Here is a 16,442-nt window from a genome sequence, read left to right as displayed (position 1 = left end):
AAGGCCCTAAAAGTTGTCGAAGACTCCAGCCACCCTAGTCATAGACTTTTCTCTCTGCTACCGCACAGCAAGCGGTACCGGAGTGCCAAGTCTAGGTCCAAGAGGCTTCTAAACAGCTTCTACCCCCAAGCCATAAGACTCCTCAATGTCTAATCAAATGGCTACCCAGATTATTTGCATACCCCCCTTTACACCGCTGCTACTCTCTGTTATCATCTATGCATAGTCACTTTAATAACGCCACCTACATGTACATATTACCTCAACTAACCGGTGCCCCCGCACATTGACTCTGTACCGGTACCCCCTGTATATAGTCTCGTTATTGTTATTTTACATCTGCTCTTTAATTACTTGTTACTTTTATTTCTTATTCTTATTTATTTTTTTAACTGCATTGTTGGTTAGGGGCTCGTAAGTAAGCATTTCACTGTAAACTCTACACCTGTTGTATTCGGCACCCATGTGACTAATAAAACTTGATACTTATGCTAAAATGTTTATTATATTCTACTGAGCCATTTACTTTATGATCATATTCTTCACTTTTATTGTTGTTGCATTGTCGAGGAGGAACCTGCAAGTAAGCATTTCGTTGGACGGTGTATACCATGTGTATCCCATACATACGACTAGTAAAACTTGAAACTTTACCCTGGCGTTGCAACACCTCTTCAGAACATTAACATGGAGGAGCTGGAAGGCCTTGATTTGCCCCTTGGCTTTAAAACCCTCTGCTTTACTAACGCTGCATGACACACATGGCTCTGATTAGGCTAATCAACAGATTTTCTTTCATCTCTAACTGTATAAACATTCTCTGCCACGAAACTAACACGAACAGCTCTGTTGATACCTTCGTCATGCAGATTCAATCATAATCTCTTGGGCATTTTTGGTGCTCTACATCATAAGGTCCTGATTATAAGACTGGCTCTGGACGGTCCTCTCCTCATAAATCTCTGAGGGGGAAGGGAAGGAAGGAGGGATGGAGAAAGATGAGCATATGGAGCGAGATAAGAGGGAGCAGTCACCCCACGAAGAGGCCCTGGATTTCTGCTCTCTGTTTTGTTACTGAGGGAGGGAAGGAGAGAAGAGGGGAGGAGAAGAGAAGCCTTGACTGCATGCGTGGTGTTCTGGCACCAGTTTAACCACACCAGATGTTCTTTGCAAGCCTCTTGGACAGCCGCTTCCCTTTCCCTCTCTCCTCATCCTTTCTCCCTCTCTCCCCCCATCCCTCTCCGAGCCAGAGGTGTAATGATCTGGCCCTTTCATTCCCAACAGCTTGATTCACGGCCGGCCCCGTGGCCCCCAACTCCTCACATAAACAAAACGTGGCTGTTTATCTTACGCCAGAGACTCCCAGCTCCCTCTGTGCTCCCTCCGTGGCCTTATAAAGGCGTCAATGCACACACACATAACGGAAATGATGAACCCTCAATATGACCTGTTAAGAGAGAAGAGCGCTGCACTACATGAAGTTAACCCTGGGCTCATCCGTCAATCTGGTTGCAACATAGCAGAAATTACCCACAGACACGTGGGTATTGAGTTGAACCTAATTAAGGCTATTAATCATTCCAGGGAGTGATGAAACTTACAATGAAGAAAAACGTCCCCATGAGGACACAGTCAGTCACTAACATAATGCAGTGACCCTGTCTTTACCAACGTGTTACAATCACAGGTCTGTGGGAGCCAGGCTCAACAAACGAGTGTTACCCAGCGGGAGCCAGGCTGATCAAAACGAGTGTTACCCAGCGGGAGCCAGGCTCATCAAAACGAGTGTTACCCAGCAGGAGCCAGGCTCATCAAAACGAGTGTTACCCAGCAGGAGCCTGGCTCATCAAAACGAGTGTTACCCAGCGGGAGCCTTTGCTCATCAAAAGGTTTGTTACCCAGCAGGAGCCTGGCTCATTAAAAGGTGTGTTACCCATCGGAAGTCTTTGCCGTCAAACTTGCGTGCGCTGGTGAACAGGACGGTGCGGGCAGGCATGTTGATGCCCATGGCAAAGGTCTCTGTGGCAAACAACGCCTGAGGAGAGAGGATCAACATCACATTTAGCAAACTCACTCCAATTTAAAACACACAGAAATGGCTATAGCCTTTTCACCCTATTGAGCTGAGATTAGCCGAGGTGTACTGTGCTAGTCTGGTTGGATCCATAATAGTTGCTGGAACCGTGCTGGAAATGACAATATCCAAGCCAGCACAGTATGTTTGGGGTGGGAGTGATGGCGTGAAAAGGTTTCTAGTGAATGACAACGTTCTGTATAATTTGAAGTGAGATCCAGGTAAGTTCCAGACCGGCAAGGCCTACCTTAATTAGCCCCTCAGAGAAGAGGATCTCAATGGTTTCCTTCAGGATGGGGAGCAGTCCCCCGTGGTGAATCCCTATACCTCTCTTCAGTAGTGGTAGAACATTCTCTACCTGGAAACACAGCAATAATAATCAGTCATTTGATTAATATAACACGTTTCCTGTTAAAGACACACTAACATATGTCAAAGACAGGACAATCTAGAAATCAGTGAAGCCATACAACGATGTCAGATCAAAATGTAAAACATTTTCTTTGTTTTACTGTTCACACTAGCTTAAGCCAGCCATCCATCTGAAGAATATAAATACTCTGTCCTCCTCTGACCCTAGCAGAGCCACACACATGGTTGTGACCATTAACAGACCCCCTGAGCCAGCCTTCAAAATGCAGCAGCCTTCTGACAGCTCTACTACACTATAAACCAACGACCACTGCTCAGTAGAATTTTACATTTGTCACTCAGCAGATGCTCTTATCCAGAGCGACTTACAGGAACAATTAGGGTTAAGTTCCTTGCTCAAGGGATTACGTTAACTTAGTCGGATCAAGGATTCGAACCAGCAACCTTTCGGTTACTGTCCCAATTGTCTTAATCGCTAGGCTGCCTGCTAAAACTACACAATCAGAAACAACCACAGGAGAACAAATCCTATACAGCCTGAACTAACGGTATAAAGGGATAGAGAAATAAGGAAATAGTGTGTGTTTGTAATCAAAACCACTAGCGCGAACCACAGAGAGAGTGGTGGAAACTTTTACAGGCTCCCTCTTATAAAGAATCCACTTTCAGAACCTCCAAAATATCTCAGCATGTCACCAAGCTGAACCATTTCAGAACAAGCTCTTCACGTTGCTCTTTGCTGTGGCTCGTGTGTTAGAGTTCTAATAGCCACGGATGACCACACATCAAGGAGACCCAATTCACACAGACTTTATTAGAGTGGAGTTCAACATGACAGGAGACATTTCTTCTGCCTCTATTGACTTTGTATGGCGTGCATGAAATGGCTGCGTGGTCGCTGACGGAAATGGGGGAAGTTTTAAATGGCTTACAAGGCGCCAGAAGGCTAACAAAATCAATGATTTAAGTGAGAACAGCATGTATGGCAAACAAGCAAATCAGGCTTTTTTCAGTGTGTGTGTGTATATATTTAATGATATTCAAATCAACCGACCCACCTGAGGCAGCTTCTTGTCATCGTCAGACAGACAGTCTACAGCGTTGTTAAACACCTCCTCTACAAGCTGCTTCTCCTCATCTGGAAAAACAAATGGGACATGTGCATATTAACTGACACGGTTGACCATCAGACGTGTGTAGTGCCACCTCCGCCACCACTCCAAAGCTCAACAGCCTTCTACATTTACATGAGTCAATTGAGCAGACACTCTTATCCAGAGCCACTAACATTAGTGAGTCATTGAGCAGACACTCTTATCCAGAGCCACTAACATTAGTGAGTCATTGAGCAGACACTCTTATCCAGAGCCACTAACAGTAGTGAGTCATTGAGCAGACACTCTTATCCAGAGCCACTACAGTAGTGAGTCATTTAGCAGACTCTTATCCAGAACCACTACAGTAGTGAGTCATTTAGCAGACTCTTATCCAGAACCACTACAGTAGTGAGTAATTTAGCAGACTCTTATCCAGAACCACTACAGTAGTGAGTCATTGAGCAGACACTCTTATTCAGAGCCACTACAGTAGTGAGTAATTTAGCAGACTCTTATCCAGAACCACTACAGTAGTGAGTCATTTAGCAGACTCTTATCCAGAACCACTACAGTAGTGAGTCATTTAGCAGACTCTTATCCACTACAGTAGTGAGTCATTTAGCAGACCCTCTTATCCAGAGCCACTTACAGTAGTGAGTCATTTAGCAGACCCTCTTATCCAGAGCCACTTACAGTAGTGAGTCATTTAGCAGACCCTCTTATCCAGAGCCACTTACAGTAGTGAGTCAGTCGTTTAGCAGATGCTCTTATCCAGAGCCACTTACAGTAGTGAGTGCATACATTTTTGTACTGGTGCCCCATAGGAATCAAACCCACAACCCTGGCGTTGCAAATGCCACGCTCTACAGACAGCCACACAGGACCCTCTGACAGGGCAGGTAGTGAGTGTTTTGTCTGAGAGCAATGTTGCAGCGCAGACTATGTAAAAGTACATGCAGTGATAGACAGTCTGATGGATCAGACCAGGAACTGAGGCAAACAGGAATAAAATACATGCAGATATGATAACCCACAGCCATTTTCATATTCAAATACATGACTTGTATTTGCACTCCACGGTGACTGTAGGCAGGCCCGTGTGTGTGCCGGTATGGGAGAGTGCGCCTCTCCTCTCCTTCAGAACCCAACTGGCTGCTTACAAATGTAACCAGGGCTGGAATCTTTCTGGCTTTGGACGTGAGTAATGGTTCCTTAGGTTATTGGTGTAAGTGGTCATAGTGGGGTAGTGTCACGGTCCGCCTGCTCCCTGGAGTCCTAGCCCACACTGCAGAGTAAGGTCAGTCTGACAGACACCAACGAGCAAACAGACACACACCACAGCCTGTGGGCGTACATCAACTCTCTGGCACTGGACCCAAAGTTAAACTCTTTAGAAAACACCCAACACACTCACACAGAGTCACACACACAGAGTCCATCACACAGACAAACACATCAAGAGTTATTTAATATACACATGCCTAATGTCTTAGCACAGAGGTTCCAAACAGACAAACACACGTTCTGGAGATGAAAGAACCAGAGGGAGAACGGGCTTACGGTTGGTGTCCTCACACAACCACATATCTGCCACGCGCAATACAGGCGCCACGCCACACACACACACACTATACAGGCACCCCACACACACACACACACACACACACAATACAGGCGCCCCACACACACACACACAATACAGGCGCCCCACACACACACACAATACAGGCGCCCCATACACACACACAATACAGGCGCCCCATACACACACACAATACAGGCGCCCCACACACACAATACAGGCGCCCCACACACACAATACAGGCGCCCCACACACACAATACAGGCGCCCCACACACACAATACAGGCGCCCCACACACACAATACAGGCGCCCCACACACACAATACAGGCGCCCCACACACACACACACACAGGCGCAACAATACAGGCGCCACACACACACACACACTATACAGGCGCCACACCCCACTCACACTATACAGGCGCCACACACACACTATACAGGCGCCACGCCACACACACACTATACAGGCGCCACGCCACACACACACTATACAGGCGCCACGCCACACACACACTATACAGGCGCCACACAATACAGGCGCCACACTATACAGGCGCCACGCCACACAGAACGCCACGCCATACAGTTAATCAGATGACATCCAGGTCAGCCTGAGAAACAAACATATGACCATTTATCATAGCCCGATTCTCTTGGTAGCCTAGTCAAATGATAGACTACTTATTTAACAACGGGACACTTTACCAGTCAATTAGACAGCAGCAGACACTTCAACATGTGACTACTCATCATAGAGCCAGTCAGTCTGTGATGCTGTTGGTTGGTTGATTCCAGGGCCAGTGTCAGAGGAAAAGCCATGCCTGACAGTTCCAGAAACACAGCCCAGAAACAATGTGTCATAAAGGATTCAACCCCAGCCAGAGAAGTTCATTAGAGGGGGGAGGGGAAAGAGAAAAAGATGGCCAGGGGTCAGGAAAGAGAGAGAAGAGAAAGACTGAAGCACGTGGCTCCCTTCTCTCTATGATCCTCAATAGCATTACTACAATCCTTGCTGTCCTCGGGACACAAAGAGCTCCACATTTTGTTTTTTTGCCCTAGTACTACACAGCTGAGTTAAATAATCAAAGCTGGATTATTATTTGAATCAGCTGTGTAGTACTAGGGCAAAAAACTAAATTATGTGCAGCCCTTGGAGTCCTGAGGACAGAGTTAAAGAAACACTGGATTTGCCTAAACCTGAAAACAGACCAGCACCTCTGTTTCTATAAATACAACTTACACAAAACTACAACAGTTCTGCTCCTTATCACGATGCTATTAAAGAACTGCTACGGTGATAAACAGGTTTTTGTGAGAGAGAGAGGAATTGTAAAACCTTCTGCGTAAACCACACATCACACACGCACGCAGGGCTTAGTGAAATTGGTTGTGTAAATACAAAATCTTTCACAAGATGTATCAGCGTCAGTGTGTTGCAACGCAACAACAAAGGGAGGAAGAATGTCAAAATATTTGTTATTTTAGTACAAACAGCCTCTGGTCAGGATGGAGGGATAGAAACCTCTGTAGGGTCAAGCCAAGATTTATCTGCTCCATCATCTTTATCATTACACCGTGTTGTCTCTCCCCCCTCAGAGACTGACTGGGCAGTACCCCATAATGCATTTCTTCACTGTAAGTGGAGCAGAGATCTAAAAGCAGCCGAGAAAGCACAATGGGGCATATTGATGTCTGCTGGAGGAGTCAGCTCGCTGGATATGCAGCCATCCTAGTCTGGCCGGTGGACAGAGAACATTTGGTGCTCTTGCACTTAACTGACTTAATCAAATCACACACGAAAGCGTGAACTTTCGACCAGCTACGCAGAACGTACTCTGACTCCTGTGTTTTTCCACAGTTAACCAATTAAATCTGCAGCCTAGATTTATCATCCTGCTGCTACTCAGGATCATCGCGCTATGAATCAGCATAGTCTGCATAACATACTGGCACATAGTGTCGTCAAGTGTTTAATAGCCATTCCATGGCTACGTATCAAAAAGTACTCTATTCTGAATGGGCCCTGGTGAAAAGTAGTGAATAGAGTTCCATTTGGGACACATCTGCCCACAGAAAGGTTGTGTAGTCCAGTGTTGAGTGGCATGCTTTTATGTAGCCCATGGCTGGCATGCTCTGCCTTCAAATCAGTGGATTTAGTTTGTATTGTCAGTCACACCACAGAGAGAGCAAAGGAGAGAGAGCAGTGAGTTACATATACAGTTAAAATGAACATTTTGTGGCTGGTAGATTCCAAAATACCTTTTTACAAAAAAATGACCTCCCACACACCATACAGACACCACACAGACACCACACAGACACCATACAGACACCATACAGACACCACACAGACACCATACAGACACCCCACACACACTACCCACACACAGACACCCCACACACACACACACACCATACAGACACACACACACCATACAGACACACACACACCATACAGACAACACACACACCATACAGACAACACACACACCAGACACACACCATACAGACAACACACACACACCATACAGACAACACACACACACCATACAGACAACACACACACACCATACAGACAACACACACACACCACAATTTTTATTTACAAATGCGAGTGAAATGCTAGCACTGTGGAGCCACACACCATACAGACCCCCCCCCCCCCCACAGAGACACGACACTATACAGATACCATACAATCTTTATTTACAAATGAAATGCTAGCACTGTGGAGCCCTGACCACACGCCAACGTGGCTGGTGAAATCTACCCGCAGCTGGCAGGTGTTAATTTTAGGCCCCGTTTGAATCCCTTTTGAGTGATGCCGACTATTAAAAACACTGTTAGCAAAATTCCTGACATTCCCATCCCACCCTTGGAGGAGGTACATGGTTGTACTCAGCAAGCACAAAATAGAAGAAAACAGACTGGTGGAGGCAGACTACCTGAACATGTCCAATAAGAATCATCCGTTTTACACTGCAAAGCGCATTGCTATGGTGTGCTCTAATTAATTCCCATTAGGACAGCCCCCCCCCCCCCCCCCCCCCTCCATCGAGGGAGTAGCTACCTGTGTTGAAGTCCAGCTTGGACACCTGCAGGGCGTAGGCCTCACACTCCTTCTTACTGAAGCTGAAGATGATAACCGGCTGGAAGTTCTTCTCCATGATCATCTTCACGATCTTGAACACGTTGGACGGCCCTAAAGTAAAAACACAGTGAACAAAACAGGGGATTTTGGGTAACATTCCAGGAATTTTGAAACCCACATTTAGATGACACTGAATCATCTGACAAAACTTTGCTCACATTAATACTTGTGGTCAGCAGTATAGGCAGTAAGTCACACACCTCGTGTTCCTCCTTTGCGTCCCTTGGTGTCCCACTTGCCACCTCCGCTGCTGCCCCCAGAGTCCCCTGTGTCTCTCAGCACCTGCATGGCCGTGTTGAAGTTTTCCTCTCTGAACTCTCCCTGGAGGAGACAAGACACGATCAGACACACTGGATCAATAACCGACCCTAGAGTAGACACGATCAGACACTCTGGATCAATAACCGACCCTGGAGTAGGTACGATCAGACACTGGATCAATAACCGACCCTCGAGTAGACACGATCCGACACTCTGGATCAATAACCGACCCTGGAGTAGACACGATCAGACACTGGATCAATAACCGACCCTGGAGTAGGTACGATCAGACACTGGATCAATAACCGACCCTCGAGTAGACACGATCCGACACTCTGGATCAATAACCGACCCTGGAGTAGACACGATCAGACACTGGATCAATAACCGACCCTAGAGTAGACACGATCAGACACGCTGGATCAATAACCGACCCTAAAGTAGACACGATCAGACACTCTGGATCAATAACCGACCCTGGAGTAGACACGATCAGACACTGGATCAATAACCGACCCTGGAGTAGACACGATCAGACACTGGATCAATAACCGACCCTAGAGTAGACACGATCAGACACTCTGGATCAATAACCAACCCTAGTGTAGACACAATCAGACACTCTGGATCAATAACCGCCCCCGGAGTAGACACGATCAGACACTCTGGATCAATAACCGACCCTGGATTAGGTACGATCAGACACTGGATCAATAACCGACCCTGGAGTAGACACGATCAGACACTGGATCAATAACCGACCCTGGGGTAGGTACGATCAGACACTGGATCAATAACCGACCCTAGAGTAGGTACGATCAGACACTGGATCAATAACCGACCCTAGAGTAGACAATATCAGACACTCTGGGCTCATTTCACATTCTATTACAAACTGACAGATATAACTTCGACGCAGTTTGGTCTTCTGTGGTGAAGGATAAAACTTTAATAGTTGTAAGCAATCTGGACAGTCAACATCCGGCCCTAATATTCAACACATCGGTCATTCCCAGAGGTGTGAATAGTTCTCACTAAGCTACTATTCCCAGAGGTGTGAATAGTTCTCACTAAGCTACTATTCCCAGAGGTGTGAATGGCTATCACTAAGCTACTATTCCCAGAGGTGTGAATGGCTATCACTAAGCTACTATTCCCAGAGGTGTGAATGGCTATCACTAAGCTACTATTCCCAGTGGTGTGAATGGCTATCACTAAGTTACTATTCCCAGAGGTGTGAATAGTTATCAGTAAGCTACTATTCCCAGAGGTGTGAATGGCTATCACTAAGCTACTATTCCCAGAGGTGTGAATGGCTATCACTAAGCTACTATTCCCAGAGGTGTGAATGGCTATCACTAAGCTACTATTCCCAGAGGTGTGAATGGCTATCACTAAGCTACTATTCCCAGTGGTGTGAATGGCTATCACTAAGTTACTATTCCCAGAGGTGTGAATAGTTATCAGTAAGCTACTATTCCCAGAGGTGTGAATGGCTATCACTAAGCTACTATTCCCAGAGGTGTGAATAGTTATCAGTAAGTTACTATTCCCAGAGGTGTGAATAGTTATCAGTAAGCTACTATTCCCAGAGGTGTGAATGGCTATCACTAAGCTACTATTCCCAGAGGTGTGAATGGCTATCACTAAGCTACTATTCCCAGTGGTGTGAATGGCTATCACTAAGCTACTATTCCCAGAGGTGTGAATGGCTATCACTAAGTTACTATTCCCAGAGGTGTGAATAGTTATCAGTAAGCTACTATTCCCAGAGGTGTGAATGGCTATCACTAAGCTACTATTCCCAGAGGTGTGAATAGTTATCAGTAAGTTACTATTCCCAGAGGTGTGAATAGTTATCAGTAAGCTACTATTCCCAGAGGTGTGAATGGCTATCACTAAGCTACTATTCCCAGAGGTGTGAATGGCTATCACTAAGCTACTATTCCCAGTGGTGTGAATGGCTATCACTAAGCTACTATTCCCAGAGGTGTGAATAGTTATCAGTAAGCTACTATTCCCAGAGGTGTGAATGGCTATCACTAAGCTACTATTCCCAGAGGTGTGAATGGCTATCACTAAGCTACTATTCCCAGTGGTGTGAATGGCTATCACTAAGCTACTATTCCCAGAGGTGTGAATAGTTATCAGTAAGCTACTATTCCCAGAGGTGTGAATAGTTATCACTAAGCTACTATTCCCAGAGGTGTGAATGGCTATCACTAAGCTGCTACTTGTATGTTTAGCCAGGTACCTAACACCATGCTTAGTCATCCCACTGACAGACATTGTAAACCAAACCTAAATAATGGAGTGATTTTTGTGTGCTCTCATCACTGTAACCCATCTGGCCTGTTACGACAACAGCGTGATGCAAGCAATGCTTAACACAGACCTAGCCCGAACCATGAAAAACAGCCCCAGACCATTATTCCTCCTTTACAGTTGGCACTATGCATTGGGGTAGGTACCATTACTACCTTACTAACTTTAAACATCAGCTGTCAGAGCAGCTTACCGATCATTGCACCTGTACACAGCCCACCCAACTACCTCATCCCCATATTGTTATTTGTTTTTTTGCTCCTTTGCACCCCAGTATCTCTACTTGCACATTCATCTTCTGCACATCTATCACTCGTGTTAATGCTAAATTGTAATTATTTCACCACTATGGCCTATGTATTGCCTTACCTCCATAATCTTACTACATTCGCATACACTGTACATACATTTTTCTATTGTGTTATTGACTGTACGTTTGTTTATGTGTTGTTGTTTGTGTCGCACTGCTTTGCTTTATCTTGACCAGGTCGCAGTTGTAAATGAGAACTTGTTCTTAACTGGCCTACCTGGTTCAATAAAAATAAAATAAATCTCCTGGCATCCGCCAAACCCAGATTAGCTTGTCGGGTTGCAAGATGGTGAAGCGTGATTCATCACTCCGGACAATGCGTTTCCACTGCTCAAGATTCCAATGGCGCAGAGCTTTACACCAGTCCAGCCAACACTTGGCATTGCGCATGGTGATCTTGTGCGGCTGCTCGGCCATGGAAACCCATTTCATGAAGCTCCCAACTAACAGTTATTGTGCTAACATTGCTTCCAGAGGCGGTTTGGAACTCGGTAGTGAGCGTTGCAACTGAGGAATTACGATTTTTATGCGCTACACGCATCAGCCTGTACCGTTCTGTGAGCTTGTGTGGTCATCCACTTCACAACTGAGCCCTTGCTGCTCCTAAACATTTCCACTTTATCTTTATGGATACAACTATCAAATGACTGTACAAGGAAGTGAATTAAGTGTATTTCCACCATGACAGGGTGTGCATCATCTGTGTGTGAGTGTGTATAGTAAATGCAGAAAGTATCGTGTTGTCACAGTCAAGACAGAGGAAACCTCTGGTATTGTGGATGTCCTTACGTTCTCATCCACCACAAGGTGAAGTCCGTCGCCACCTGCTGGGAAGATGTAGTGCTGCAGGGGGGTGGGCCGAAAGTCAGTATACACCACGTGACAGGGCTGCATGGGGACAAGAGGAAGTCACCAGTAAAGTATTAGCATCTCATCACAATCACTATTTATTCAACCTTTATTTACAGTTAAGTCGATTCAGTCAATTCTTTCCAAGTGTGTGCTCGGCCTTCGAAAGGGAACAGCCAGTGTTGCGGCCCAGTCCTTCTGCTGACCAAGGTTAGTCTGGCACTGGAGTGAGACTGGGCAGCCAGGGGGATGGCAGACCGGTCACTAGACAGTGCCGGGGGGACCGGTCACTAGACAGTGCCGGGGGGACCGGTCTTTAAAAGTAATAGGATATGTGGTGGACACCACTGGAAGCACAAGATGGGGGACATCCGTCAACAGCCTGCGCTTCTTATAGGAACCAAGGGATAAGTCAAGTAAGTGACCAAGTTAATTAAATAAACCCTACCTGTTTGTGGAGGTGGCAGATCCACTCAGCAAACTGCTTGGCGTTGGGGATGGTGGCGGACAAGAAGACATAGTGGACATTGTCAGGGAGCAGGATGATGGTCTCTTCCCAGACCACGCCACGCTCTGCATCTCTCATGTAATGGATCTCATCAAAGATGACCCAGGACACCTCTCTCATGACCTCTGACCCTCGGTACAACATGCTCCTCAGGATCTGAAACAATAAGGAGAAGTTTACTTTATTCTCCAATGTATACACAAATGCCCAACAGAAATGAGTCTTCCATGTTATCCTTATCCCTCCAAAATATAGAATGGAGCAGAGGAGACAGATGAGAGCAGGGGACGGAGGTCAGAAAGCTCTGATGTTGTACCTCAGTGGTCATGACAAGGCAAGAGGCAGTGGGGTTGATGGTGACATCACCAGTCATCAAGCCAACATCTTGGAACTCTTCGTACATCTCTCTGTACTTCTGGTTACTCAGGGCCTTGATGGGGCTGGTGAAGATGACCCTCTGCTTCCCTCTCAGGGCTAGAGCTATGGCATACCTGGAGGAGGGGGAGGGGTAGACGTGGGTTTGGGAAAGTGTTTAAGAGACTGCCTAGATACACTAATCTGGCCCTTGAGGTCCTAAGTACAGGAACTGATTTTGACCTGGGACATCAGGTGAGTGGAATCTCGAGCCAATCAGTGACATGAATCAATTAACTAATTTACAGCCAAAATAACTCACTCTGCACAGACAGTCTTTCCTGCAGAGGTGTGGGCAGACACTAGCACTGACTGGTTGTTGTCTATACACAGAATGGCCTCACGTTGGAAGGGATCCAGAATGAAGGGGTACTCCTGCAAAACAGACCAGTAAGACGTTAGCAGGAACAGAAATGGGTGGACTGGAGTCACTTGACAAAGCAATGTTTAAGGCCCTGATTTTCAGACCGTGCTTTCACCATATCCACGCAACAGAGATTTACAGTTACACTACCTTGGCTGCTTTCCCCACACGAGGCTTAAGCTGTGTGTACTCCTCATTGGCTGGCAGAGCCACCTGTTCAGGTAAGGAAAACAGAAATGTCAGTAAGGGGAAGCCGGTTGATATATTGGACTATACCCAGGTTTCATAAATTAATAAAAAATAAATATATTTTGTTAATATTTCAAAAGACCTGTGAAAGCGCTTACCTCGTGATTGCATCCTTCCACTGTCTCAACCGGCTCCACCTTCACTTTGGGCATGCAGTCTGCAAGACTGGGGATGGCCATTTCATATTCATTAGCATTCAATTCGTTAACTAACCATGAGTAGAATTCACACATCACTCTAATTTGTATATCATATAGCCATGAAGCCATGTGTCTACACCAACAGGGAATCATAACACTTTACACAATTACAAATCTAGGCAGTCGGTAGAGATGAAAGAGTGCACTGAAATTGCAGTGGGCCGGACTCAAACCCATGCTGCAGCGGTAGCTAGATCTGATCTGGAGGCAGCAAATCTAGAATTGTTCAAAGTCACATCATCTTACTTGATCTCCTCTGTAGAGACAGTCTCCAGCTTGGCCTTTTTCCCGAACACCACATCTGTCCCGTCGTTGTCTGCTTCCCTCTTGGTCTTGGCAGCAGTGGGCTCGTTCTTTTCGCCTTTATCATCATTACTGGTTGCTTTCCTGAAAAGTGAGAATAAAATCAGTAATGTTACTTTAGAATAGAAGAGGCTGCCGTGCATGTGCTTTCTCATCCTACAGTTACAAATAACTTTATTCACAATATTAAGTAGCAGCCTGCCTACCTGTTGGCTCTTGGTCCTTGTAGTCTATCCTTTAACTTTTAATTCCGTCAATTACATCTTCCATTGATTAGATACACTACACGGCCAAAAATATGTGGACACCTGCTCGTTCAACATCTCACTCCAAAATCATGGGCATTAATCTGGATTTGTTACCCCTTTTGCTGCCATAACAGCCTCCACTCTTCTGGGAAGGCTTTTCACTAGATGTTGGAACGTTGATGCGGGGACTTACTTCCATTCAGCCACAAGAGCATTAGTGAGGTTGGGCATTGATGTTGGGTGATTAGGCCTGGCTCGCAGTCAGCGTTCCAATTCATCCCAAAGTTGATTGATGGGGTTGAGGTTAGGGCCCTGTGCAGGCCAGTCTAGTTCTTTCACACTGATCTTGACAAACCATTTCTGTATGGACCTTATTTGTGCATGGGGGCATTGTCACGCTGAAACAGGAGAGGGACTTCCCAAAACTGTTGTCACAAAGATGGAAGCACAGAATTGTCTAGAATGTCATTGTATGCTGAAGCATTACGATTTCCTTTCACTGGAACTAAGGGGCCTAGCCCAAACCATGAAAAACATCTCCAGACCATTATTCCTCCTCCACCTAACTTTACAGTTGGTACTATGCATTGGTGCAGGTAGCATTCTCCTGGCATCCGTCAAAGCTAGATTCGTCCGTCGGACTGCCAGATGGTGAAGCGTGATTCATCACTCTAGACAACGCCTTTCCAGTGCTCCAGAGTCCAATGGCGGCGAGCTTTACACCACTCCAGCCGACGCTTGGCATTGCAAAATAGCCTAATCTTCATGACTAATGTTCAAACAGTATCAAGGTTCTGGTCTAATGCTTCTAAAAAATGTTAGGGATAACCATGTTCATGGAGCTCTAGTGCTTGTGTGCTGCTGCTCGGCCATGGAAACCCATTTCATGAAGCTGACGTTGCTTCCAGAGGCAGCTTGGAACTCAGTAGTGAGCGTTGCAACTGAGGCCAGACGATTGTTACGCGCTTCAGCACTCCCGTTCTGTGAGCTTGCGTGGCCTACCACTTTGCGGCTGAGCTGTAATGGTTGCAAGGCGTTTCCAGCACTTACAGTTGACAAGGGCAGCTTTAGTGGGGCAGAAATTTGACATACTGACTTGTTGGAAAGGTGGCATACTAGGACAGTGCCACGCTGAAACTCACTGAGCTCTGTGTGCTCTATTTTTTACACCTGTCAGCAATGGTTGTGACCGAAATTGCCAAATCCACTCATTTGAAGGGGTGTCCACATATATATTTACTACGGCCCCATATCTTGGCAGGTTATTATTCCACAGCAATATCTGGCTAGGGTCAAAGTTCAAACTGAATGAGGGACACAGTGGAACATCTGTACAGAATGGCATATTGGGAAGGATTACGCCTGAGACAGAAGTGCCCCCCCGGTTACATTAGTCAATTAACTAAGCAGACCAGACCCAGCCGCTATCGGATTGGGGCATGGGAGCTCAACCCCGTTAAGCAGACCGGAACTGACCATTTATTTCAAAAGTAAACGGCTCGAGTAAAACAACGTAATTTATCTACCATCTTTAATACCAGCCATATTGTAAGCGATGCGTATCTGGGTGTCTAAACGTTAACACTGCGTTGGGGTTGTAATGTAGTTCACGAGGCAGTCGTGGACGAAGTTAATGTCTGAGGACTGTAGGGAGAAGGCAGAATACTGCCTAGTTTGATAGTTACCTTCCGACTATACTATATCTTAAATCACTAACACTAGATATTTGAAAGAATAAAATGTGGCGAAATGTTCATATCATCAGCTAACTGGTAAACACACCAGTCTTACTACCAAGAGTCTGGTATTAAACATAAACCGGTGTAAATGTAATGTTAGGCATTGGGCTGTAAACTTAGTAGCTAGCCGTCGTTAGCATTGTCTAGATGTTGTTTGCGAGTGTTCTCATTTGATAGTTGTCTGTGTCATTACTTTATGAATTAAAAATAACTCTCTAACCGAATGAAAACCCATAACTAACATACCCCTTTTCAGGTATTGGTGATTTCTTTTTAGTTGAAGATGTTTGTTCTTCATCGAACACGCTGAACAAATCGTCTCCAAAGGCGTCCGCCATGATTGCAAGATGAAAGCACACAAATCCCACAATGCAACAATATTACTTCCGC

At 45.8% G+C, this 16,442-nt stretch overlaps 1 protein-coding gene and 1 non-coding gene across 2 annotated transcripts in view; both read right to left on the bottom strand.

Moving 5' to 3' along the window:
* Nucleotides 1-16,394, bottom strand: part of LOC120044927 (exosome RNA helicase MTR4-like) — a 61,257-nt gene extending 44,863 nt beyond the window's left edge. Inside the window, exons 1-13 of the mRNA XM_038989667.1 lie at nucleotides 16,299-16,394; nucleotides 14,009-14,149; nucleotides 13,661-13,727; nucleotides 13,464-13,526; nucleotides 13,212-13,324; nucleotides 12,852-13,026; nucleotides 12,476-12,691; nucleotides 11,968-12,066; nucleotides 8,483-8,603; nucleotides 8,202-8,333; nucleotides 3,505-3,584; nucleotides 2,322-2,432; nucleotides 1,934-2,035 (exon numbers count right to left, since the gene is read on the bottom strand). Coding sequence (XP_038845595.1) covers nucleotides 1,934-2,035; nucleotides 2,322-2,432; nucleotides 3,505-3,584; nucleotides 8,202-8,333; nucleotides 8,483-8,603; nucleotides 11,968-12,066; nucleotides 12,476-12,691; nucleotides 12,852-13,026; nucleotides 13,212-13,324; nucleotides 13,464-13,526; nucleotides 13,661-13,727; nucleotides 14,009-14,149; nucleotides 16,299-16,390 — 1,512 coding nt within the window. The 5' untranslated portion in view covers nucleotides 16,391-16,394. The remainder of the gene's footprint in view (nucleotides 1-1,933; nucleotides 2,036-2,321; nucleotides 2,433-3,504; nucleotides 3,585-8,201; nucleotides 8,334-8,482; nucleotides 8,604-11,967; nucleotides 12,067-12,475; nucleotides 12,692-12,851; nucleotides 13,027-13,211; nucleotides 13,325-13,463; nucleotides 13,527-13,660; nucleotides 13,728-14,008; nucleotides 14,150-16,298) is intronic.
* LOC120045249 lies at nucleotides 12,175-12,304 on the bottom strand. Its single transcript, XR_005476678.1, has one exon. It is a non-coding gene; the product is annotated as a small nucleolar RNA SNORA35 (small nucleolar RNA).
* Nucleotides 16,395-16,442: the final 48 nt, after the last annotated feature.

This window comes from Salvelinus namaycush, chromosome 3 (assembly GCF_016432855.1).
Source record: "Salvelinus namaycush isolate Seneca chromosome 3, SaNama_1.0, whole genome shotgun sequence".
Taxonomy (NCBI): Eukaryota; Metazoa; Chordata; class Actinopteri; order Salmoniformes; family Salmonidae; genus Salvelinus; species Salvelinus namaycush.
Note: the sequence above shows the minus strand (reverse complement) of the source record. Positions and strands in the feature narration are given on the sequence as shown.